Here is a 23,175-nt window from a genome sequence, read left to right as displayed (position 1 = left end):
ACATAGCAAGATGATGCAACAAAAAAGAGACACACCTGACAATGCAAGCAAATGCAGAAGAACACACAGCGAATGGACATGGAGAGCAGACCATGGGGTGGGGAAGAGGAGAGAAATAAATAAAATAAATCTTTAAAAAAAAAACCCTTCCTCTTCCTTCTAATCCCTGGGTGATCTTCCAGCTCTCAGAGCAAGCCACAGGCTGCCTTTGTGTGAACATTTACATATCTAACAGACACATTTACATTTTATAACTTAGACTCCTGGGAAACTAGTCAGAGACCAGCCCCCAATATTCCAGCAGAAAGGAAGCATTTCCTCCCTACCTGTGCACCACCTACCCCAGATGTGATGGAGGGTGGCAGGAAGTATGCTGTGTGTGTCCTCCACCAAGCCATGTGTCCAGGAGGGGGCTGTCAGCATCCTGAATCTGGTGTGTACACTCTGGCTCAGGCATGTCCTCCACCTGGCCTGTTGTGTGTTCACTCAAAGGGTCTGCTGAGGTCATTTCATGTGTCCTCAGTCTGTTGCATGGATCCTTGGAGTAAATGTGCATTTGTGAGACCGTCTTCTCCTCAACTCTAAAATAAGGATGACCATCTTCATCTCAGCACTTACCTCACAGGATTGCTGTGAATGTCGCAAGAGTTGATTCGGATTGAGCTTTTACACCTGGGTGTGGCATGCAGCGTGCACTATGTAAATGCTGGTTATCCTGAAGTGATTCCCAGCAGAAATCTCCAGCCTCTCTCATTCCTTCCGTCCCCGACTCCCCCTGGAAGAGAGTTGAATGTTTCCCCTTGGAGATGTCACTGTTCCAAGCCTGGGTGTGGAATCAGGAGCAAAGTGACGATAGTAAGGGCAGCAGCAGCAGCAGCATTTTTTACCACTCAGCAGGGGTCAGCGTGCTGAGCCCAAGCAAGCCTGGGGAGGGATGGGGAACGGGGAGAAGCGCTTACTCTCCAGAGAGCCAGGGGCCCTGGGGGAAATCAAACCACTCCTAGCCAGAAGAGTAGGCTGGAGTGCCCCGGACCCAGCAGGGGGCTTGCTCAAGGACACACCGGATGAATCTTCATTGCTTCATTGGCCTCGAGACAACATCAGTGCTGTTTGTGGAAGAACCCTCTATCTTCCCCCTCCATCTCTCTCAGCCCCAGAACACAGCTCCTCCTAAACTGGTTCTACCCAGTCCAAAGCTGGCATTTGCTTGGACTTGTCTCTCCTTCCTTGGGTGGGGTTCCTTGGGCCCTTATTGTATCTATTCACTGAACAGCATTTCATGGGACCCTCGTGTGCAGGAAGCAGGCTGGGGGAGAACTTACGGAGGTGAACTGATGAATGAGACCACCCTGGGGCCCTGGAGAGCTCTCCGCATGTAGGGATGACTGTCTGATGAGACAGAATGAAAGATATTTTTGGCAGAGATATAGGCAAGGATGCTGTGACGGCCTTAAAGAACAGATTCAGGATGTCCTGTACAGCTTCCTGGAGGAGAAAGACAGTAGACATGAGCCTTAAAGAATGTTTTCGCAAAGAGAGAAGTTTATTCTCATTTGTTCAAGATGACCTGGTGTTCAAGAACATGCCCTGAGAGACGCTAGGGCTTTGATGCTCTAGCCCCAGTTCTGACCCCGACCAGCGGAAAGACCTTGCCCGGCTCATTTCCTCTCTGCCGCTCCACTGCCTCACCTGTAAAGTGGGGGTGTTACATTAGAATAGTTTTGAAAGCAGCCTCTGCTGGCCTGGGGTTGGGCTGCCCGTCTTCCATGTTTATCACCTTGCCAGGAAGTAAAATAAGGCTCACCTCAAAGACCACAGACCCAGGGAGCTTTCTCAGATAAAAGGCCTGAGGTCCTCGTGTCCTGTGTGTCCCCCACGGTGAGCAGCTCAGCCCTATCAGACACCTGTATTGGTCGCAGCTGTTTGCCTGCCATCCAACACTATGTCTGGCACAATACATGTTTTTTTGAATGAAGTGGTGAATGAATGAGATGACAGAGGCTGTGACCAGATTCTTGGCCCAAACCGAGCCCATTCCTGACACTGGTCATCAGACCCGTTGGGATTTTGCTCATGGATACCCCATGCTTGCTCTCAGGGTAAGGAAAAACAGTTGAGAGCTTCACTTGCAGAAATCTCCCCTTCTGGGGCCTCTGGTTGCTGCTGCAATCAACAGAAAGTGGGTCACAAAACAGTGCTGCACAGCGCAGACCCTTGAGAAAAAGCCTGGATTTCGTGCCAGCTTACATGTATTGACTGCGTATTGTGTACCAAGTGTTGCAACATGGCTTAATTCATTTAATCGTGGCCGCAGAGGAGCTTTAAAGTCCAGGCGGAGAGCGTGGGGGGGCTTGGGGCCGTAAATCCCAGCTGTGGTGACTGGTTGAGTGACCTCAGTCAGTCACCGCACCTCCCTGAGCCTTCATTTTCAATCTTCAAACAAAAGACCCACTTCGCCCTGTTATGGGATCGAAATGAACACGTGGAAGCCGAGCGCACCATAAATGCTAGTTATTATTGTTCCTCTGTGCAAACAAGCCCGCACGCCTCCCCCTAGGGAGCATCCAGAGACATGTTCACACTCCCAAGTACACGCGGATGCCCAGGGACGTGTGCAGACACAGTCGGAGGCGCTCGCCGCACGGTAGACCCGGGGGACGCCGCCGAGCTTCTCGGTGGGGTCTCGGCTTCCCTCTCTTCCTCCTCGCAGCTCTTCATGAATGAACTCCGGCCGCGAGTTTATTTTTTCATGAATGGGAGCCCGAGCGGTGAATGAAGCCAAGAGCCAGCCCCTGCGTTCCGATTGGCCCTTGGGCTGGGAAACTCCGCCCCCCGATTTGGCCGGGCGAGGCCCCTGATTGGCGAGCGTGCCCGGCCCTGGGGTTTCATTCACAAAAGTCAATGAAACAAAGGGAACGGGGGAGGGGGGGCCCGAGGCGAAGGAAATGCACCAATTGGCTGCTCCCCCGGGCTCACAACTGTCCTCGGCGCCCGGAAAACCAGCCGGTGCGCGGCGGACCGGGGGCCCGGGCCGCGTCTCTCCGGCCTGACCCCGCGGCCCTCGCGGCCGGCCTGGGGGCATGCTCGGGCCCCTCCCGCCGCTCCAGCACCGACACCCCTGCCTCAGGTGAGGCTGCCGAGGGGAAGGAGGGCAGTGCCTGAGTCCCCGCCTCGCCCTCAACACACTCCACTCTCCCCATCCACCCGCCTCCGCAGGTTCCAGGGCGGGAGGTGGGAGGCGCTGGGATTCGGGGTTGGAGGGGGCGCCGGAGTTGTGCGCGTGCGAAGGGTGCGCGCCTCGCCCGCTCCTCCGCGCGCGCGCGCACACACACACACACACACACACACACACGCACACGTCTTATGTAACCGAGCCGGGGCAGAGCAGGGCTGCAGAGAGCAGCAGAGACGGGGAGCCCGGCTCCCAGGAGCAGGTGGGACCGTCTTTGGCGGGAGGGGAGTGGTGGCGGCGCCCGGCGGGGCGGGCGGGAACCTCGCCTTGGCCGGAGTGCGTCGGAGAAGTTTCGCAGTCGGACCCGGAGCCCCGGGACTGCCCCCTCCCCGCCCCGCCGTCCCGGCTCCCCCCCCCCCCCCCGCCGCCCTCCCCGCACGGTGTGCGAACGCAGCCCCCTCCCCCACCCAGGTCTCGGCCCCCGCGCGGGGCCCCGGCCTGGCCGCCGGAGGGAGCGGCCGGATGGAGCGGAGGATGAAAGGCGGATACTTGGACCAGCAAGTGCCCTACACCTTCTGCAGCGTGAGCGCCGCGCCGCCCCCGCCCCGCCCCTGCCTGCCCACTGCCCCCTCCCCGCCGCCCCAGCGGGGTCCTGGGCTGCCGGCCCCTGGGTCACCCCGGGACCCCAGCCCCGTCCCCCAGACCGAGTGGCCTCCACCCTCGAGTTCGACCGGGGTGACTCGGGGGCATTCTCCCCCTTCCCGCAGAAATCGCCCGGAAATGGGAGCCTGCGCGATTCGCTGATGGTCCCGCAGGGGAAGCTCATGGACCCCGGCTCCCTGCCGCCCCCCGACTCCGAAGGTAAAGAGCCAGCGAGCCGACCCACGACCCGCGCCGGTGCACTCACTCCGGAGGCCGATCCTGGAGCCTCAGCCCATTTCCCCAAAGAGACTCGCCCTCCCAGGGATCCTGGTTATTCTGCTCACCCCCTACCCCCGCGGGGGGTCACCAGGCTCTGTTGGGCTCCTCTTCAACCATCCCCTCCACCTCACCTTCTCCAATCCCATTATTCGCCCCTCAGATCTCTTCCAGGATCTAAGTCACTTCCAGGAGACCTGGCTGGCTGAAGGTGAGTAGTTTTGTGACCTTTTCTATATTTGGGTGTGGGGAGCTCCCTGGCCCCTCTTGCTCCTGCCTAGGCCACTTCCTCTCTCCCCTTCTAGTCTCAAGGGGCTCCCAAAGGCCCTCTCCCGGGTCCCTGCCTTCAGCTCTCCCCAGGGCCCAGAGGGGACGCGTATATTGATATTTATTTTCTCTGCCCCGAGCCAGGCTTGTGTAACTAGGCCTGGGGATGAATCAGACCATTGTGTGGGGTATTTGCTTATTTGAATGGAACTTGGCCCCAGGCCCGCTTTCCTGGTTGAAATTTTCATTTGCAAAGTCTGTTTGGCCACAGCTACCAGGCAGGCAGAGATGTACGTTGGGGTGCTGAGGTGCTGGGAGGAGGGGGAGGGACGGGAGGATGGGGAGAAGGAGCAATTCGTTTGTTGCTCATCTTCAGGAGTTGCCAAAACATTGATTCTTACCCCCTTGGTTTCCCTTCTCCCCAACCCCCAGTGCCAAACAATTTACTGTCTGAGCCAAAAGAACAACAAAAGTTTAAATAATTCTTTTCTGCTGTACTTTGGCAAAAAGGGCTCAAGACTCCTTCCCCAAACAGCCTTGATTGTAATTCTGATGGCAACTGTCCTCCCTCCTCCATCCCTCCTGAATACCTCCCACCCCCAGGCAAATCCCCCCTTCCTGTGTGCTGGGGGCTTAGCTCTGAGCTGGTTGGGGTGCGGTTAGTGGGCTGGGCTTTGTCTGGGTGGGCAAGTGCGTTCTGGGGGTCTCCTGGTGGGATCTGCTGGTGTGTTTGGTGGTGTCACTGGTGGGACTGCAGGTGGGAGGCACAACAGCAGTTCAGACCCTCTCTGAGAGAGAAGGTTTAATACTCCCGTCTTAGGCTCCCTTATTTCAACATTCTGAAAACCAAGAAACCCGACCCTAGGCGCCCCATCTTTGGAGACTTTCTCTTCCTTAGGCTCTCCCCATCCCTTCCACCCGGGTATTTTCCTTTGGTGACTTTTTTTTTAAAAGCTCAAACCCAACTTCTCACACCCTCTATCGGTTTAGGGAAGAAGGAAAGACCCTAGACTAGATCCATGGGGTGAGAATAGGTCTGTCTTGGGGTACTGTGTTACCCCAACAGATATATGTTGAAAGAATGCCTTTTGACCATGGGGAAGTACTGGACATTTTGTAGCATTAATGGCTGAACGGCTGGGCGAGTGCAGGAGGGACTGGGGGCATTGTGTGGCTCTTCCCCAACTGTGCCAACCCTGTGGGCCCGGCTCCCAGCTACAGGCAGCCGTGCCCCCTCCGCCCAGCCGCCTGCTGGGGTTCTGGAGCTAGGCTGGAGCTGAAGATGGCAGAGGTGTCAGTTTCCATGTTCTCTCAAAGACTTCCTTTCCCGACGCCCGACTGCTGCCAGCTGAGGTTCCTGCGCTCCCCACAGTGGGCAGCTCCCGGAGCAGAGCTGGGGGTGTGCTCCGAGGCTGGCTTTTTGGTAGCGGCAGGTCCATTTGTGCCTGGATTTGGTTTGGGAGGGGGAGGAAAATGTTCTCATCTCCTCTCAACCTTGGAAGCCCCACCCTTTGGCTGTTAGGGTCTAGAGAGCATCCGTGTGTCTGTCTGGCAGCATGTCCTTATGGCAGCGCACGCATGTGTGTGTGCGTGTGTGTGTGACATGCCGCTGCCCTGGAAGTCCCTGTACATTTAAATCCAGTGGGTGGGGAGGTGGGGGTGGGAACCGCCAGGCAGAGGAGGTGGTGGTGGCGAGGGGGCTGGGATCTCCTCGGTTCCCTCTCCTTCCTTCTGAGGGAGCGGCTCAGGTTCCCAGCTGGCGATGGGTGGCCAGGCCTGAGGGGGGGATGGCGAGGCCGCTCGCTCCTCCCCACTCTCTCTGCGGAGACAGATGCAGCTGCCGGGGCCCTGTCCCCCTGCACCGTCCCAGCACCACCCCAGCCTCCTCTCCTGCCTCTTCCCACCAGGTCAGTGACCCCCATAGCCCAGGGGAGCTTCGGGGCGGCAAGGAGGGACTAGGTCCTTTGGCAACTTGCCAGTAGGGGAGCAGGTCAGGCGGGCTGGGGGCCCAGCCTCCCTCCCTCAGCTTCGTTTCTTCCCAACGCCCTGCGAAGCTGGTTTGCCCCCCCATCTGTAGGGGAGCCCGGAGTCCTTGCTGCATGGGTGGTGCTGTGAAGAATTCGGGGGATGCTCAGGCTGGAACCGGTGCTGGCGTAGCGATGCGGGTGCAGTTGTGGGTTCAGAGTCCAGTCGTTGGGGGTGAGTGTGAGTGGGGCACTAGAGAGGCAGCTCCGACCTCTATGGGGTTGTTTCTAGCAGAGGGAGAGGAAGTGAGGCTAGGAGGGCGTGGATGGCGGGGTACCTGGGATCTGTCGGGATGCTGGACACAGAATCAGGCTGCGGCGGGGAAGCCCGGGTTCCAGCAGGCTGAGCCCAATATGCTTCTGGTTGTGGGTACAGATGCGCTGCTTCTGGCCACAGGTTCTTTTCTAGGCATCTCGGAAGCCCCTGGGAGCCCTGGGGCGTGATGACTTTGTGGTCTATTTGGTAGTAAGGAACATTGACTCTGAAACACTCGGGTCCTTCATGGGGTCCCTAAGGCGGGTCTGTGGATTCCCAGAGGCTCTGTGGGTAGGGGTCCTTGAGCCCTCTATATTTGTGTAAAATTGTTGGGGGTGCAGCATGCACCAAGGTATATGCATTTTTCTAAAAAGAAAAGGATCCATAGCTTTTATCAGATTCTCAAAGACGAGTCTGTCCTCCCACAAAGAGTAGGAAACACTGCACCCAAACCCTCCCCCAAGGGTTCCAGCCCCTTGCCCTCTGGCTTTCCACCTTCGTCATATTTGTGGGTCTAAAAAGAGACACTGTGTGAGAAGGGCGTGCCTGGAGGATGCGGTTCACCTGTGGGCTGTGGTGTTGCCGCAAGTGTGGAGTGAAAGGAATTAGGTGCGCGTCTTGCAGCGTGTGACTCTGCGTGTGGATCCGTGTGCCCCAGCCGCCTGTGGAGAGAGAGGGGGTTAACCCCCTGCCCCAGTCTTTCTGAGGTACAGTGCCTCCTTCTACATCCTGGTCTCCTCCCTTTCCAGAAGGCTCCTGGGAACAGATGTCTCCCTCCATAGATAGAGAACTGGCTCCTTCCAGTAGAGTCTGCCAGGGTGGGGGTGGGGTGGGGGTAAGGGTGAGAGACAAGGCAGGCAGTGACACAATGGAGCAGGAGCTCCCCTCCCCCACCCCCACCCCCAGGGACTCCTTGAGAAGCTCCTTCATCCTGCAGTTGGACCTTAGGAAGCGGGAAGCACTGGGGCATGTGTTGTAGAGTTGGCTAAGCCTCGGTGGGCTTAGCTGCTTGTCTCTTTTCCCCTCCCACTTCTGGAGCCCAACTTGGGAGCCCCTGAGCCCTTCCTCTTCTACCGACCCCCACCCCCAGCCCTGCTTGACGGATGTTCCCTAAAACTCTCTCTCTCTCTGGGCATCATGCTAGCTTGGCACTTTTTCCAGCCCCTCATTAATCATCCTCCATCTCCCCAGGCAGCTGAACACCACCTCCGTGCCAGGATGGAATTGGGGGCAGACCCCTGGCACTGGCTGAGCAGCCAGAACTCAGCCAAGTCAACAAATAAATAGAATGGTATACACTCAAGACCAAACATGGTAATTAAAAATTCCCTGCTCTCCAGGAACGCGAGGCTTGGTGCTACTGTTCCTATTTCTGTCCTTGTCGACAGTCTCTGGGTGAGGGAGGGCCCGGGCCTGCCCCCAGGGAGGGCCAGTGTTTTGGGGAGGGACTGGGGTTCACGGCTCGGGCCTTGTCTGCCTCAGCCGATTTCTCTCTGGGAAGATGGTGCCACTTCCTCTCTGGGGTGTCATCTCTGTGCTGGGGTGGCCTCCTCTGGGGACTTCCTGGAGCGGGTAGGGGGTTCTGGTCAAGACTCCAGGCCTGAGGTGGGAAGAGACGTCAGGTGACCCCTGGGACTCTCTGTTCTCGGTTTGGGGCGTCAGGTGAACTGGCCAGTGACGCCAGCAGGAGCCACCCCCAGCCCATTACCTCAGTGGAAACGGCAGTTAATGAGGCCCCAGGAGGGGGCCCAGAGTGCGTCAGCCCGCTTCCCCCCACCCCCAGTTCTGCACCTCCTCTGCCCTTGGGACTCTCCTGGCCTAGGTAGCAGGGAGGAAGTGTCGTTTACCCTGCTTCCGCTTCCGCCGCCACCCCCATCCCTACCACCCTTGGTGGTGTCACAGCAGGTGCCGCCTGTCTGAGGAGGCAGAGCAGCAGCCACGAGCCTGAGCCCAGCCGCCCTCCCTTTACCAGTGTTTCCTGACCTCTGCCTATTCTTCAGGGCCACTGGTCTTGTTAAAAATACAGGTGCCTGGGCCCCACCCCAGGCCTGTGGAATGGGACTCTTCAGGGGAGGGACCTGAGAATCTGTACTTTTAGCCATGCCCAGGTTATCTTTAATCAGGCCAGCTTGGGAACTGTTGCCTTTGTACCAGAGTGTCCCCAAAAGATGAGTGCCGGCTGTGTGTTTTCTGTTTTTGCCTGGAGGGTTTCCATCCTTCTGATTTATTAGATCATTTTAGAATCGTATTATGCTGACTTTTCATGAGCTCTTTCGCTGCTGGTGGCTCCTGATTCTTAAACCCCCTCACCCCAATTGCTCTGTCAAGAAGTCAACTTTTATAAACCTATATTAAAAGCATCTGGTATTTAAAGCAAGTTGGTGAAGAACCCTCCCGCCAGGCACTTAGCACAGCCTGAAGTAGGTGTCGTTGTAAGGAGAGGTGCTCTCCTGAGAGAGGATTTGCCTCTCATGCGTGGGAACGGGGAGCCACCAGAAGGAGGGAGGGGCTGGGTCGGTCCAGAGCCCCCTGTGCTTGCTCCCAGGCCCTCCAGGAGCTAAGACCTCCATGGCCGGAAAAAGGCAGGCAGACAAGAGTGGGGGAAGGCGGATGGCCGAGGAATGGAAAGGAGACTGGGCGGCTGCAGAGTGACCGGCCAGGAGGACAGAGAGGGAAGCGGGGCCACGTGCACAAGGCCCGGGCAAAGAGTTTGGGTTTCATTCTAGATGTAGACGGTGGCCATTGGAGGGCTTTAGAGGAAGAGAAGTGACTGGATTTCTCTTTTAAAGATATCACTTTGACAGCTACGTGGAGAAGGGACTGGAGCAGGTGAGGCTGAAGGAGGGAGTTTCTGCAGGAAGCTGTGGCTGAAATCCAAGTCTGCTGGCTTGGCCTCGGGTGGAAGCAGTAGAGGGGTGGGTATGTCTATAGGCTGGGGGGTGTGGAGGTGGTCCCCAGCCAGCTACTCGTCCTCCTCACCCTCACCAGCCATCCTGAACGCTGGTCGTTTTACCCTTCAGTTTCCCCCACTGTCCAATCTGAAAGCAGTCTCCTGGGAATGCACCCCCAGTCTCCTTGGGTTACGGGTTCTGTTGCCTCACTTTAGAGGCCAGAGTTGGGATATCCGATTTGCACTCTCATCTTGGTCTATCATCAGGAAGTTCTTCTTGGTGTCTACCTTCCCCTCCCTGCTGCAATCTATTCTTTTTATTTTTCCAAAAAATTAATTAGGTACCGGGGCCAGGGATTAAATCCGGATCTCGTGGGAAGCCGGCACTCAACCACTGAGCCACAATGGCTCCCCTGATTGGTTTTTTTTTTTCATTTCTTTGCTTGTTGTTTGGCTTTTTTGTTTGTTTTTAGGAAGCACCAGGAACTGAAACCGGGACCTCCCATGTGGAAGCAGGCATTCAACTTCTTTTTTTTTTTTTTTATTTTGTAAAAATATTACATTAAAAAATATATATGAGGTCCCACTCAACCCCACCACCCCCACCCCACCACTGCCCCCCCAGCAACACTCATTCCCATCATCATGACACATCCATTGCATTTGGTAGGCGTTCAACTTCTTGAGCCACATACACTCCCTGCAATCTATTTTTTACTTTTTAAAAAAGATTTATTTTATTTATTTCTCCCCCCGTCCCCCCTGTTGTCTGCTCTCTATGTCCATTTGCTGTGTGTTCTTCTGCATCTGCTCGCACTATCGGGCAGCACTGGGAAACTCCATCTCTTTTTTGTTGGGTCATTGTGCTGCGTCAGCTCTCCATGTGTGCAGCATCACTCCTGGGCGGGCTGCCCTTTTTTCACGCGGGGTGGCTCTCCTTACGGGGCGCACTCCTTGCACTTGGGGCACGCCTATGCGGGGATGCCCCTGCATGGCAGGGCACTCGTTGCACGCGGCAGCACTGCACATGGGCCAGCTCACCACAGGGGTCAGGAGGCCCTGGGGATCGAACCCTGGACCACCATATGGTAGACGGATGCTCTATCAGTTGAGCCACATCCGCTTCCCTGCAATCCATTCTTGAGAGGGGGGCAAAAGTGAGCAAGGCTACTGGGATCAGGGGAAGTACCCGGCCAGATACCCACTTGAGAAGCCTTCCTCTTGGGAGACCAGGATAAGAATCAGATAAGAATCAGAAGTCAGAGCTGGGTTGTCCGACTTGCTCTGTTCTATTATAGTCTCCTGCCTAATCTGCAAATGCAGCTCTACCCATTCTGGCACCCTGGGAATACTAATCACACTTCACCTTGCCTAGCCCTCCCCATCTTTCCCCCAGGGATGAGGCCTTGTGACCTTCAGGGCTCCCCAGTTCCCATCTTCCTCTTCTGTTGTCATCTTCTTTCCACCTCCCTTCCTCTCTCCCCTCTTCCATCTCCTCCAGGCCCTGGCACGCTTGTGCATCTCCAGATCACCTGGGGAGATTGGTTCAAAGGCAGATTCTGGGGCCCACCTAGACCTTGTGATTTGAAGTCCGTAGGACCTCACGCCTCGTCATCCCTGCCTGTCCCAGATGTGTTCTGCTCTGCAGTGCGAGGGAGCTTGTAAGCTCCGAGGGGCGGGGCTGGCTTCACTTCAGAAACATGGAGGGAATAACGGAGACAAAGCTTCTAGGCAGCCTCTGGAATCTGCTCGGACAGGTTCTGGGAACACGCAGGCTCTGTGTGCCTTTCCTCAGGGTCTGAGTGGGGCCCAGAGATGGAGGGAACCAGGACCTGCGATTGCCTGGGGTAGGACCTCACTGCCTTCCGTCGGAGGCGGACTGATGTCCCGTCCAGGGCTAGTGCCAACCTGCAGGGCCGCAATAAGGTGCCTCCGGCGGCTGCCATCCAGGGTGCCCACCCCAGACTCACCTCTGTCCTCTCTCTGCAGCTCAGGTGCCAGACAGTGATGAGCAGTTTGTTCCGGATTTCCATTCAGAAAACTGTGAGTAGAGGGTCCTGGATAGAGGGAATGTGGCGGGGAGGGGACAGGAAATGAGTCATAGGGATAGAGACTCACAAGAGATCAAACATCCCTCTTAAAGAAAAGGGTGAAGGGCAGGGTTCCCCATTCTTGGGTTTGAACTCAAAGGCCAAGGTAATAACTGGAAGATGAAGAACTTGGCTCAAATCCAGGGCTGTCTGTCCTTGTGTCCTCTGATCCTCCGTTTCCTTATCTCTGCACTGAGGGGCTTGGGCCAGTTCAGCAGGGTCCGGCTCCAATGTTCTAAGTTGCTTTCCTGCAAAAGGGGATGATTTGGGCCCCTGGGAGACATTTGACAATGACCATAGACACTTTTGGTTGTCACAACACAGGGTGGGGGTACTATTGGCATCTAGTGGGTAGAGGCCAGGGGTGCTACTAAAATCATCCTATTATGTTCAGTACAGCCCCCCAAACAAACGATCCGCTCCAAATGTCAATAGTGCCACTGTCGAGAAACCCTGCTTTAAAATAAGATACTTCACCCTCAGCTGTCTTTACCAATGAAATGAAACACGGCACAAATAATCGAACGCCGCAGAACGGTCGATGACACGGCATTTGGGTCAGCTTGCAGCAAGACCGAGTCTTACCCGCACTTACCCATCTTGGAGCCGACCCTTTGCCGTTCAGCCTGATGGCTAGAGTCCGAGGAGCCAGCAGGGGCCACAGGAAAGGGCAGTGTTCTTCACAGATAATTAGGAGCATGTGTCTCTTGTTACTCAGCTGACATTCAAGTGGGCTAATAGCCATCCTTAACCAGAAAAAGAAAGATTCTCTATAGCGCCAAATAAGAACACATTTCCCTCCCTTGGAGTTTTCCAGAGCGCTCAGGAGACCACAGGCCTCAGGCTGGAGGTGCTCACTCGTACGACGGTGTTTTCTGGGGGGGCTGGGGGTTGTATTAAAGGTTGAACTTTAGTCCCTTTGGGTAATATTTTACATTGGTCTGGTGTGTAAAGCTAGACAGGATGTAAATAGTCAAACTGTTCTCAAAGTGCCTGGCTACGGACCTCAGAAAACAGACCCAGAGAGGGGACAAGGCTGGACGGGCCACCCAGCCGCACTTCCAAGTGCAGCAGCTGCCGGGAAGCCCTGCCTGCCTCCTCGGTGACACTCTCTGGCCTTGTTCTGCACCCGCCCCCCCACAGTAGCCTTCCACAGCCCCACCACCAGGATCAAGAAGGAGCCCCAGAGTCCCTGCTCAGACCCGGCCCTGTCCTGCAGCAGGAAGCCGCCTCCCCCCTACCACCATGGCGAGCAGTGCCTTTATTCCAGGTGAGCCCCGGCCTGGCCCCGGCGAGTGTCAGGGGGAGGGAGGCCCTGTGACTGGGGCGGGGGTGTGGGAGGCAAGGGCCCCCCCCCCCCCCCCGTGAGCAGCGACAGCAGTTGAAAGGAATCCCCAGCTCCCATTAGAGGGAGCAGTGCAGCTAAGGGGTTCTTCTGAGGGGTCAGAATGGCAAACGGGACTGAAGGGATGTGTGTTAAGACCCGGAGAGTCTGTCTCCACCAGAGGCCTGCTGTCGCCCCCCCACCCAGCGGCTCTCAAGACAAGACCCAGTTTCAGGTTCAGTTTTAGGGTGGGGCCTCTGGCTCAGGCCGCCCCTTTCGCAGCCCCCTCTATATTTCCTGCTCTCACAATCCCTGTGTCCTCACTTCCCCTGAGGATGGAGAGCTCAAAGGTGCTCGCCTGGCTTCTCTGTCCCCTCCCCCTTGCCTCCCCCCCTCCCCCAACTCCAGTGCCTATGACCCCCCCAGACAAATCGCCATCAAGTCCCCTGCCCCTGGTGCCCCTGGACAGTCGCCCCTGCAGCCCTTTCCCCGGGCAGAACAACGGAGCTTCCTGAGATCCTCTGGCACCTCCCAGCCCCACCCTGGCCATGGGTACCTCGGGGAGCACAGGTAAGGAGACCGGGAGACCTACTGCACCTGTGGGCCCAGGTGTTCCACCACTTGTTCCTCCATCCCTGAGTGCCCTGCTCTCGGGGACCTGGGGGGGGGGGCGGAGAGGGAGCGGGAGGAAGGGCTACTGTGTCTTATTTGTCTTCCCCTCCCCACCAGAGCCCATTCTGCCAGCTCTGGCTGTAGCAGGAATGAGGAGGGGTTAATTTAAGATTCTCTTCTCTTCCCTCTCCTTCAAAGCTCCGTCTTCCAGCAGCCCCCGGACATATGCCACTCCTTCACGTCCTCTCAGGGAGGGGGCCGGGAACCCCTCCCAAACCCCTACCAACACCAGCTGTCGGAGTCCTGCCTGCCTTACCCCCAGCAGAGCTTCAAGCAGGAATACCATGACCCCCTGTACGAGCAGGCTGCCCAGCCAGCCGTGGGTCAAGGTGGCATCAGTGGGCACAGGTACCCAGGGTCAGGGGTGGTGATCAAACAGGAGCAGACAGACTTCGCCTATGACTCAGGTAAGAGAGACTCTCCTGGGGAGGGGCCAGGGGTGGTTTTGAGGGACTGCCGGATGCGGGGTGGTATATGATCCAGTGAACAGTTCCATTAAACCCAGAATGTGTCCCCACAAATTTTTACCTTCCCAGCCATCTGTTTACTGGTTCATTCAGCCAACCTACCTACCCACTCATTCACATATTTCGCCAATAGATTCAAAAGTAAATCATTTTCCATTAGCAAACTTTTATTCAGATAAAAAGATGAGTGGGATGTAGATCTTTGCCCGAAGGTAGCTTATGCCTTAACAGGAAACTTAAGGCAGTTATTTCTATTTAGTAGGTGTTTGGGGGTTTAACTACCTGCTAAGAGCAAAGTATTGTGCCAGGAAGATGGGTGTGCAGGAGTTGGGGGATGCAGAGATGAACGGGGTGTGTCATTAGTCCCTGTCCCTATAGAAGCTTAAAGAGAAACATGAACATGAAACTGGCCAGGCTTAAGGTTCCCAATAGGAATGCAGGGTTAATATGTGGGTTCACATCCTGTCCCAGCCTCCCTGTTGATGGATGACCCACCTCCTGGCCACACCTGGGCGCGGGAAGTCGGGCTGGATGGAGGCCCTGCTTTAAATTCTGGTTCCCCATGGGCACTGATGGGAGGGAGATGCACCCAGCCCTGTTTGTACACAAATAAGCTGACGCTGCAGTTCAAAGTGTCAAGAACGGAGGACCATTCTCATTTAGGAAGAGCCCGTAAAACCCGTCTTCTTTCTGCCTGGCTTCTGTTTCATTCTTACCAGCCCCAAACCTGAATTTGTCTGCAAACCTGCCATAGAAAAATAACTTCAGAGATTAGAGTTAGCTCCGAGCTGGCTCGACCTTCACACTCCCCCTCCTCCTGGCGCCCACGGGCTTTCAGGGGAAGGGGCACGCTCGATAAACCCCTCGGCTGCCCCAGCCAGAGCCGAAGGGGACTCCTCCCCTCCACCCGGGGGGCAGAGCCTGAAGTGCCAGGCAGAGATGGAGGGAAGGAGAGGCAGACGTTCTTGCCTCTGACCTTCAAAGGCTGTAGACCGGAGGGGATCCGGTTACATGCCCTTGAACTCCAGTTCCTCCCCCGTGGGCTTCCTCTGAATGGAGTCAGGAATTCCATTCACAAAATGGAGGCCTGACTGAGCCCACCCTCCCGCCTCCTCCCTGAAGGTGTCGGGTTTCAGCATCTCATTCATAGGTGGGCGTGGAGGGGGGGAGGGCGGGAAGGGGTTGGAGCATGAATGGGTGGCTTCGCACAACTGACTCTGAGGTGGAGTGGGAAGGTTTCAGTCCTGTGGAATGTACTCTGCTGTCAGACCTGAAAAACGCCGCCCTGCGCCCGGTACTGCTTCCCCAGATGCATGCAGGCGCCCCCCCCCACACACACACACACATAAACACGGCCAGGAACCTGACCTGCTGGCCGGACGTTTGCGAGTCTCAGGCATGGACACCAGACCCTTTCCCCGGAGGTTCAGCCCTCCCCCTTTCCCCCTGCCTCTAAACTCACAGGAAACAGCTGCTCCCTGGAATCTTGGGGCTTGGAGAACAGTTCGCCCAGCCCCAGCTGCTGCCATCCATGCCCTCTGCCCAAGGCCTCAAGCTGAGGGGCTCGAATCTCACCCTCCCTCTGGGTGAACTTCTGGTGCTGCGCAGGCAGCGGGGAAAGAATAGTCACTGGAATGCAGGCTGGCAAGGACTTTGTGAATAGGATGGGGGCCAAGCCCTGCCCCAGCCTGCTGCCCCGGCCACTTCTACCATCACCCTTTCTCCCCCCACAGATGTCCCTGGGTGTACCTCGATGTACCTTCACACAGAGGGTTTTTCTGGGCCCTCGCCAGCTCCAGGTGATGGGGCCATGGGTAAGGCAGCTCTCACTTTCTCCCTCCAAGCCCTCCAAAATGGGGGAGGGGCTCTGTCATGGGGGAGGGTCTCCCTGGCCAGTTGTCCCTCTGGACATCTGGGGCTCAGATCAATGAATCACCCAGACCTGAGTGACCCCCCAACTTCCTCCACAAGGCTATGGCTATGAAAAACCTCTGCGACCATTCCCAGATGATGTCTGCGTCGTCCCTGAGAAATTTGAAGGTCAGAAAAGTGACTGATCATGGGAGGGTCAGGGTCTTATTCATGCCTTCTGACTGTACCCCACCCCCACCCCCCAGGAATCACGTTACATTTCATTGTTAGGAGAGGGAGGGACCTATGGGAAAGGACCTGGAGAGACCCCTGGGGAGAGGAGTTATTAGGGGACCAGAAGGAGCAATCCTCATACCTATTTCTTGTGTTCCCAGGAGACATCAAGCAGGAAGGGCCTGGAGCATTCCGAGACGGGCCACCTTACCAGCGCCGGGGCGCGTTGCAACTGTGGCAGTTTCTGGTGGCCTTGCTGGATGACCCAACAAATGCCCACTTCATTGCCTGGACAGGCCGGGGGATGGAGTTCAAACTAATTGAGCCTGAGGAGGTGGGCCTCTCAGATGTCCCTGCCAACAGCTTTGGGGTCTGGAGATAACAGAACCCGGAAGTAGTGCCACATGCCTTTCCCATCGGTTGCTTTACCTAACCTGAATTCTTGTCAAGACTGGGTCTGTGGGCTGATGCTTAGTTGCAGCACTAGGTTAACATTCTGCACCAAAAATCTCAGGTTCTTTTCTCACCTGCTCCCCATTTTCCCTCTGCTGAGCTAGTATCTCTACCCTAAAATACCATCTCTTCTGTCTCTAGGTCGCCAGGCTCTGGGGCATCCAGAAGAACCGACCGGCCATGAATTATGACAAGCTGAGCCGCTCACTCCGATACTATTATGAGAAAGGCATCATGCAGAAGGTCAGGGGCTAAGGGCCCTGGGACAAGGGGGTGGGCAGGTGGGCAGTGGATCTGGGAAGATGATGGAGTGGGGTAGGCTGGAGGGGAAGAAGATTCCTCAGCAAGTTTGCAGGAGCAGATGGTGAACCAACTGTAGGGGATGAGAACTTATGGACAGTGGACAGTCCTAAGGTTCCCCTCTCCCAAAAAGTGCTGAATAGCAAATGAAAGGACTAAAACATAGGTAGAAGGAGATTGGAGTTGAACCACAACTCCCTTCTTAAGAGAACCAAGCGTGGGGGAAAATGTGCCCATTTGCCTGGACTGGGGGGAGGGCTGCACCCTCCCCCACACTGAGATGGGGGTGGCCAAGCTGACCCGTGCCCTCTTCTCCTAGGTGGCTGGTGAGCGTTACGTGTACAAGTTTGTGTGTGAGCCCGAGGCCCTCTTCTCTCTGGCCTTCCCGGACAATCAGCGTCCAGCTCTCAAGGCAGAGTTTGACCGGCCGGTCAGTGAGGAGGACACAGTCCCCTTGTCCCACTTGGATGAGAGTCCTGCCTACCTCCCAGAGCTGGCTGGCCCAGCCCAGCCTTTTGGCCCCAAGGGTGGCTACTCTTACTAGCCCCCTACAGCCACCCCCTGCCGCGGTGGGCTCTGCCCTGTGTACATAGAGCTGAATATGGCGTGGGGGGTGTCTCTGGGACAGATCCCCTGTCCCATCAGTCACCTTGGCCCAGACTCAGCTGCTCACCAGCTGTGGAGAAATGGCAAGTCCAAAGGTGGGAGTCTCTTAACTCCCCAGGGGGTTTCACCTCTTCCCCAGGGGAGCTCAGCTGCCTCTTCATGGGTCCTGCTTAAAGACCCAAGCCCTGCTCCCATTCCCTTTCTCCCAGAGAACAAGAGCTTGCCCTGTTCTGGGAGACCGAGAAGCTTCCCCACTATATCCTGGTATGTGTGTGGGCTGTGTTGAGCTCCCCAGATCTCCCAGTAGGGAGACAAGCCTGGGCCTTGCACTCCACCTCAAGCCCCATCCTGGCCCTGCTCCCCTTAAATCAGTGAGGGGCTTTCAGAACCAAGTGGAGGCACTGGCCACCCAGCGTGCCAGCAGTGGCCCTGGAGGGGTTAGGGCCCCTGCTGTGGGTTCTTGGTGCTGTGTTCCCAGAGGCAGGGGGAAGCTGGAGAAGGAACCTGGGGGTGGAGGTGAGTAGGATTAGAACCACGTGGAGGCAGGGAGGGGTGGGCCTCCAAGGGGGCCTTTGCCTCTCCCCGGCCTTTGCCTGGGCGCAGGCCTGTGATTCAGCCTCCACCTTCCCATCTGCCAGACCCCAATAAAGGCCCCTGCTTCTCTTGATTCTCCTGTGTCCTCTTTCCTGCCATGGGAGAGGGACCTGGGGGTAGACTTGGCCTGGGGCAGATGCCTGAGTTTGAGACCTGGCCCTGACCCTTCTGGATGGCTTGGGAAAAAGGCAGTCCACCTCTGAAAAATGGACTCAGTGATCCTTACTCTTCCTCCTCCTAGGGGGGACCCGGAAATATCAAGGAGGGTCCCTGCAGCAGTCTCCCTGCCCTGAGCAAGAGTGGGCAGCTGGGACTCCCTCAGGCAGGGTCCTGGCCTGCGATTTCTATGATCATAGTTGCTCCCTGGCTGTGCTGCCCACGTGGACTCCAAACTGTGTACCCCCTTCCTGCCCCAGCTTCAGATTACTGTTTTTGTTCAAGCTGGGGATAAATGTTGGCATGAAAGGATTGCTCTTAATGATATGGACAAGAATGGGCTATAGGACAAAGGTACCCGGGCAAGATGGAGAGCCTAGAACAGGCCCTGGGTTCTGGCAAGTGAAGGAAAAGGAGACTATCTTCAGGGAAAGGGTGAGTAGAAGTCAGCAGAGATTCTCCTTGCCCAAATTTGGGAGAGACCAGAGCCCCGGGGCTGAGTTTTCTTTGACATGGGTGGGAGAGGGCAGGGCTGGAAGATGGTGATACCTGGAAGGGGAGCCTAAGCAGATATGTCAGCGGGATAGCTGAGGAGGTAGGAGGGCAGAAGAGGCGGTTCTAGACCCAGCTCCTCTGTAAACAGCTTCCTGAAAGGAGACCAAGTCAGAACCACAGCTGTGCTGAGACCCGGCCAGCCAGAATCGCACCGGTGGCTCTGGCTGCTGCCTCAGGTGAGGGCTATCTCTTGAGGATTACCCACAAATGAAAAGCCACGATTTTTTTCCTAAAAACACAAAACATCAATGTATCGACTGATTAAGCAGCATCATAAAGTCACTTTTGAATTACAAGTTTTTTAAAAATATATAATTTAATTCCACATTAAAGCCAGGCTATCAAGGTGGGAGGAAGGCCTAAAACTCAGGTGGAAACCCTGAGGTCCCGCGTATGCGCACAAGGAGACTGGGATTTAGATGAGAAGCAGCACAAGGGAGAAGTCTCCACAGGCTGAGACTTTAGTGAAGTAAAATTCACTGCCCTTGGAACTGCTCATTAACAAGCCACCCTCACTGCTCTTTGTTCAAATCCTCAAACTTGGAGAGGTTCTATACCTAATGAGACAGTAATGGGCTCCAGCAGCGCACGAGGGAGGCAATTCTCTGGGTTATGGAAGGCAGGGCTAAAACAAAATCCTGCTCCAGGCGGATGATGTTAAACCCTGGACCCCAAAGCCCACCCGGCCACGGTGACCAGTCCCCCACCCCATGCACGAACCCAACACAGACTCAGCACAAGTGCAGGGGCAGGAAACTCCTGCGCTCGGGCTCCTGTTGGGTTGGGGTGAACAATATACTTTAATAGCCAAGAAGATTCCAGTTTCCCACACAAGAGCCACATCTTCCCCTGGGCTGTCAATCCCTGGAAATACTGGTTCAAGGAAGAACAACAAGGACCCCACTGTGTGAGAGCAGCAGGTGAGTTCTTGAGAATGTGGCCAGAGCCCCTTTCTTCCCGTTAGCAGACAGTTCTTCCCCTTAGCAGACAGCTCAGCTGTCTACACTGGTTTCCTGAGGAACAGAAAAAAGTTCAGACCCCAGCCATGTTGTCACAGCAGAACAGTGACCCTAGTTCTTGGGGAGAGAAGTCCAAGGAATACCCAGAGTCGGGGTCCTTCTGCACTCCTAACCCAAGATGATCAGCGGCACCATCCCTCACCTTTGTCCCGTTGAAATGTCACCTTCTCGACCTTGGCTAAAACCCCAAACCCTCCCACCTGGGGGTAAGGATCTCGGAGGGGCCAGTATGAGTGCACTGTCTTAAAGATTAACACACAACGATCCCTGCCCCTTGACTGCTGGCTGGAGTTGGTAAGAATTGGAAGGTGCACACTTAATGAAGGGGCAGGGATATGCAGGTAGCAAGCTCCCTGGCCTATATTCCTCTCTGTTGGCTTCTCTCTGAATTGTCTTTCCGGTGGTTTATTTGCTGCCCAGTGACAGCCTTCATTCCTTTATATCCCAGAACATCGTACAGGTTCTTCCTGTGTCTGGCATACCATTCTACATGGTTCTACATTAACATAATTTCAGAACTTACTATTTGGGGGAGGTGAAGCACATGTAGGCCTCACCATAATAGAGGTAGGATGTACCCAAACCCCCCAGGAACTTCTCTTCTTTCTAGAAGCTTCTCAATCTATTAGTACCTGTCTGAAGTTCTCCCAAGTAAAGAGCCTCCTTTGAGAGGAGCTATGAGAGGAGCACCAGGAGGCAGCCACTCCCCAGTGGCTCCAGGTTCAGGGAGAACCAAATGTGAGGGAAAAAACACAAAGGACATGGCAAACACAGATGTGGGCAGCACAAACCAGCTCTGAGAGGTGTCATGTCGGTTTTGTGTTGGGGTGGGGGAGGAGTGGGAGGAGAGCCAGGACCATAAAAACCCTTTGCTAAAATCCATCTAGAACCTCAGAGAAAAAAATATTAAAACAAAATTAAGGCTGTGCTGTCACTTAGTATGTTTCAAAAGGAAACAGGACACACTGCACATTGTGAGTTGGTGGGAGGGAGAGGGAAACATGGGAGAACATTCTGTGTTCAATATGCAACATCTGTAACCACTCAAGCACCCAGACTGCAGAGCTCTGTAGAGTGGATGTGGTTAATCATGGGGTGAGCCACGTTGAGCTGGGCTCTCCCCGGTGCTGAAAGATAAGACTGGAGGCCTGGGCGTGCGTCCTGTCCAAGCCCAGAGAGACCGGGGCTCTGGTTTCAGGGACTTCTCCACCAGGTGCACCTGAGAGACAGCCACTAAATCTCCCTCAACGCAAGCCCTGCCAGTATCCCAACTTTTCAGCTAGAAGAAACAGCCATAGAAAATCATTTTTGTTTCCTTAAGAAAATAAATATTTCCAGACGGACAGGAACCAGGGCCAACACTTCAGATGAACTTCGTGGTTCCCGTTTCCAGGGAACACCAGCTGGTATGTCATGGCCTTCACTGTGACCCTGTGTCAGATGCTTGATGACTCCTTTTTCCCATCTCAGGGCTGCAGAAGTTGCACCTTTTTTGGAGATGAAACAACATCTCCCCATGTTGGCTGTGAGTCCCAACAGGCCCCAGTGACTTGGGGTGGTTGGGTGCTGGAGGCTCTGGCCAAGGCCAGGCTCTTAACCCTGTTTCTATTACCTCCAGGGAAGAAGTGAGAGTCAAGTTTAGAAAATGCCCAGTATGATGTTCAATTACGGCAGCTGAATCCTCAGGGCCTGCTTTTTATCAGTAAGGGTAAACTGAAACCCTAGGCCACTGCTGCAGGAGAGGCAAACTAACAAGTCCTGCCTTTCAGCGCCGCCGGAAGGCCCGGGATATTCTCCAGGCGTTGGGTTCCTCATAGCGGTTGTATAAGGGTTCAAGACGCTGCTGTTTCTTCTGCTTGCTTAGCTTGGTAGGGTCAGAGACCTTGAAGAAGGCTGGGGCAAACTCCACAAGCCACCGGGGATCGATAGTGGTGACCTCCCGCATGTACTCCTTAGTGGTCAGCACCAGCTCGTGGTATACCACCCTGAGAGGAGACAGACAGGGCTCAAGCCTCTGTGCAGGCCCACCCCACAGCCAATCTGGTCCCCAGCAGGTCTCAACTGAGCCTGCATTTCATTTCACTCTTACCTTCCTGCCTGACTCTTCAAAAGACTGCAGTCTGTTTATGACAGCCACACCCAATACTAAGGCCCCCACATACCTCTAACTATTAGAAAGCTGTTAAAATAGGATGTTCTACTGGCTCTGCCTCTAACTAGTTAAGTGGCATAGAACCAAATGTGACCCTTCTCCGGACCTCTGCTTCCTGCTCCATAAAATGGGAGGTAGTTTTTCAAACTGTCTCCATATTACTCTAGAGCCCTGAAGAGGGGCCTCAGAGGTTGCCACAAGGGATAGGGAATGCCTAGCAGGCAAGGTTCTATATAACTCCATCCCTTCATCCACCATGGTAACAAGGTGGTTTTAAATTAGGGTTTTAGGTAAGATTCCAGTTTTTTTGTTTTGTTCTGTTTTTAATGCTACTTAATTAACAGTCATATTGGTCTAGAAACATTGAACTTAATTTTTTTCCCATTTGTACAGGGTTAACACTCTGAAATATTTAAGGTCTTATCTACATGTTTGATTACAGAAACTAATAGAATATTCTCTAAATCATGGGGGGGAAAAAGGCTACCTAAAAAAATACTTGTAAGATCACCTCACTAGATAATTCCTAAGGTCCTTCTTAGTTCTAACTCCTATGATTTTATTTCTGTCAAAAGAGCCTGATATTGTTCCTAATTCTGGCTTCTGATGCTCTAGAAATAAAAGTAATGTCAGAATAGGAAGTGCTGGGGGTGGGTGAAGACAAAGATACAAAGTGCCAATAGATTTAAAAATAAGAGGCTTCGAAGGACCTGCAGCCTCATGAGATTAGCTATGGACACCTGCAGTAACTGGGACTTCCTGAAGAAAGCTGGCCCATGGCCTGGGTCGCCATCAGGTTCTCTCTACCCACAAGAGCCCCCAGACCCGGGACCTGCCCACCTACCATTCAGGCTGTCTGTTGAAGAGTGCGCTGGAAGGATGGATGTAGACCACCTGCTGGTCAATCAGGGTCCGGTAACCCTCCTGTGGGTCTTTTTTGGCAGCATTACGGAAGAATCCACTGCAGATGGCTTTCTGCACTCGAACTGTAGACTTGCCACAGGAGACCACATCCAGCTTGTGTCTATTATGAGAATAAATCGAGAGAGGGCGAGAGGACAAAGATGTGAGATTAGTCTGTTTTCAGAGTTTCTATCTTCCAGAATGATGAGGCCCTATGCCCTATCTTGGGGTCCCCAGAGAAGCCACCAGGATCCCCCTTTCAGCTTTAAGTG

The 23,175-nt window shown here is 55.0% G+C and overlaps 2 protein-coding genes across 6 annotated transcripts in view; one reads left to right on the top strand and one right to left on the bottom strand.

Annotated features, from left to right (window-relative positions):
- The first annotated feature begins 3,102 nt into the window (after positions 1-3,102).
- ETV4 (ETS variant transcription factor 4) lies at positions 3,103-18,192 on the top strand. Of its 4 annotated transcripts, none has more exons than XM_058284320.2 (13): positions 3,103-3,127; positions 3,644-3,754; positions 3,940-4,033; positions 4,254-4,301; positions 11,517-11,570; positions 12,761-12,887; positions 13,350-13,511; positions 13,752-14,020; positions 15,814-15,894; positions 16,052-16,120; positions 16,327-16,499; positions 16,760-16,861; positions 17,238-18,192. In XM_058284320.2, the coding sequence occupies exons 2-13, from the start codon at positions 3,695-3,697 to the stop codon at positions 17,460-17,462; spliced, it is 1,464 nt and encodes a 487-aa protein (XP_058140303.1). In that variant the 5' UTR covers positions 3,103-3,127; positions 3,644-3,694; the 3' UTR covers positions 17,463-18,192. The 4 variants fall into 4 exon arrangements, with proteins under 4 accessions (XP_058140303.1, XP_004468064.2, XP_004468063.2 ...); XM_004468007.5 differs by lacking the exon at positions 3,103-3,127 and adding an exon at positions 3,352-3,434 and having other exon boundaries at positions 13,368-13,511; XM_004468006.5 differs by lacking the exon at positions 3,103-3,127 and adding an exon at positions 3,352-3,434 and having other exon boundaries at positions 15,814-15,879.
- Positions 18,193-19,126: 934 nt separating this feature from the next.
- The window catches only part of DHX8 (DEAH-box helicase 8), a 32,083-nt gene continuing 28,034 nt past the window's right edge, over positions 19,127-23,175 (bottom strand). Inside the window, exons 22-23 of one of the 2 annotated variants that reach the window (XM_058284316.2) lie at positions 22,845-23,024; positions 19,127-21,833 (exon numbers count right to left, since the gene is read on the bottom strand). In XM_058284316.2, the coding sequence (XP_058140299.1) occupies positions 21,614-21,833; positions 22,845-23,024 (400 nt within the window). In that variant the 3' untranslated portion in view covers positions 19,127-21,613. The remainder of the gene's footprint in view (positions 21,834-22,844; positions 23,025-23,175) is intronic. The other variant, XM_058284317.2, reaches the window with a different exon arrangement.

Source organism: Dasypus novemcinctus, chromosome 21 (genome assembly GCF_030445035.2).
Source record: "Dasypus novemcinctus isolate mDasNov1 chromosome 21, mDasNov1.1.hap2, whole genome shotgun sequence".
Classification (NCBI taxonomy): Eukaryota; Metazoa; Chordata; class Mammalia; order Cingulata; family Dasypodidae; genus Dasypus; species Dasypus novemcinctus.
This window is presented reverse-complemented; position numbering and strand designations above follow the sequence as displayed.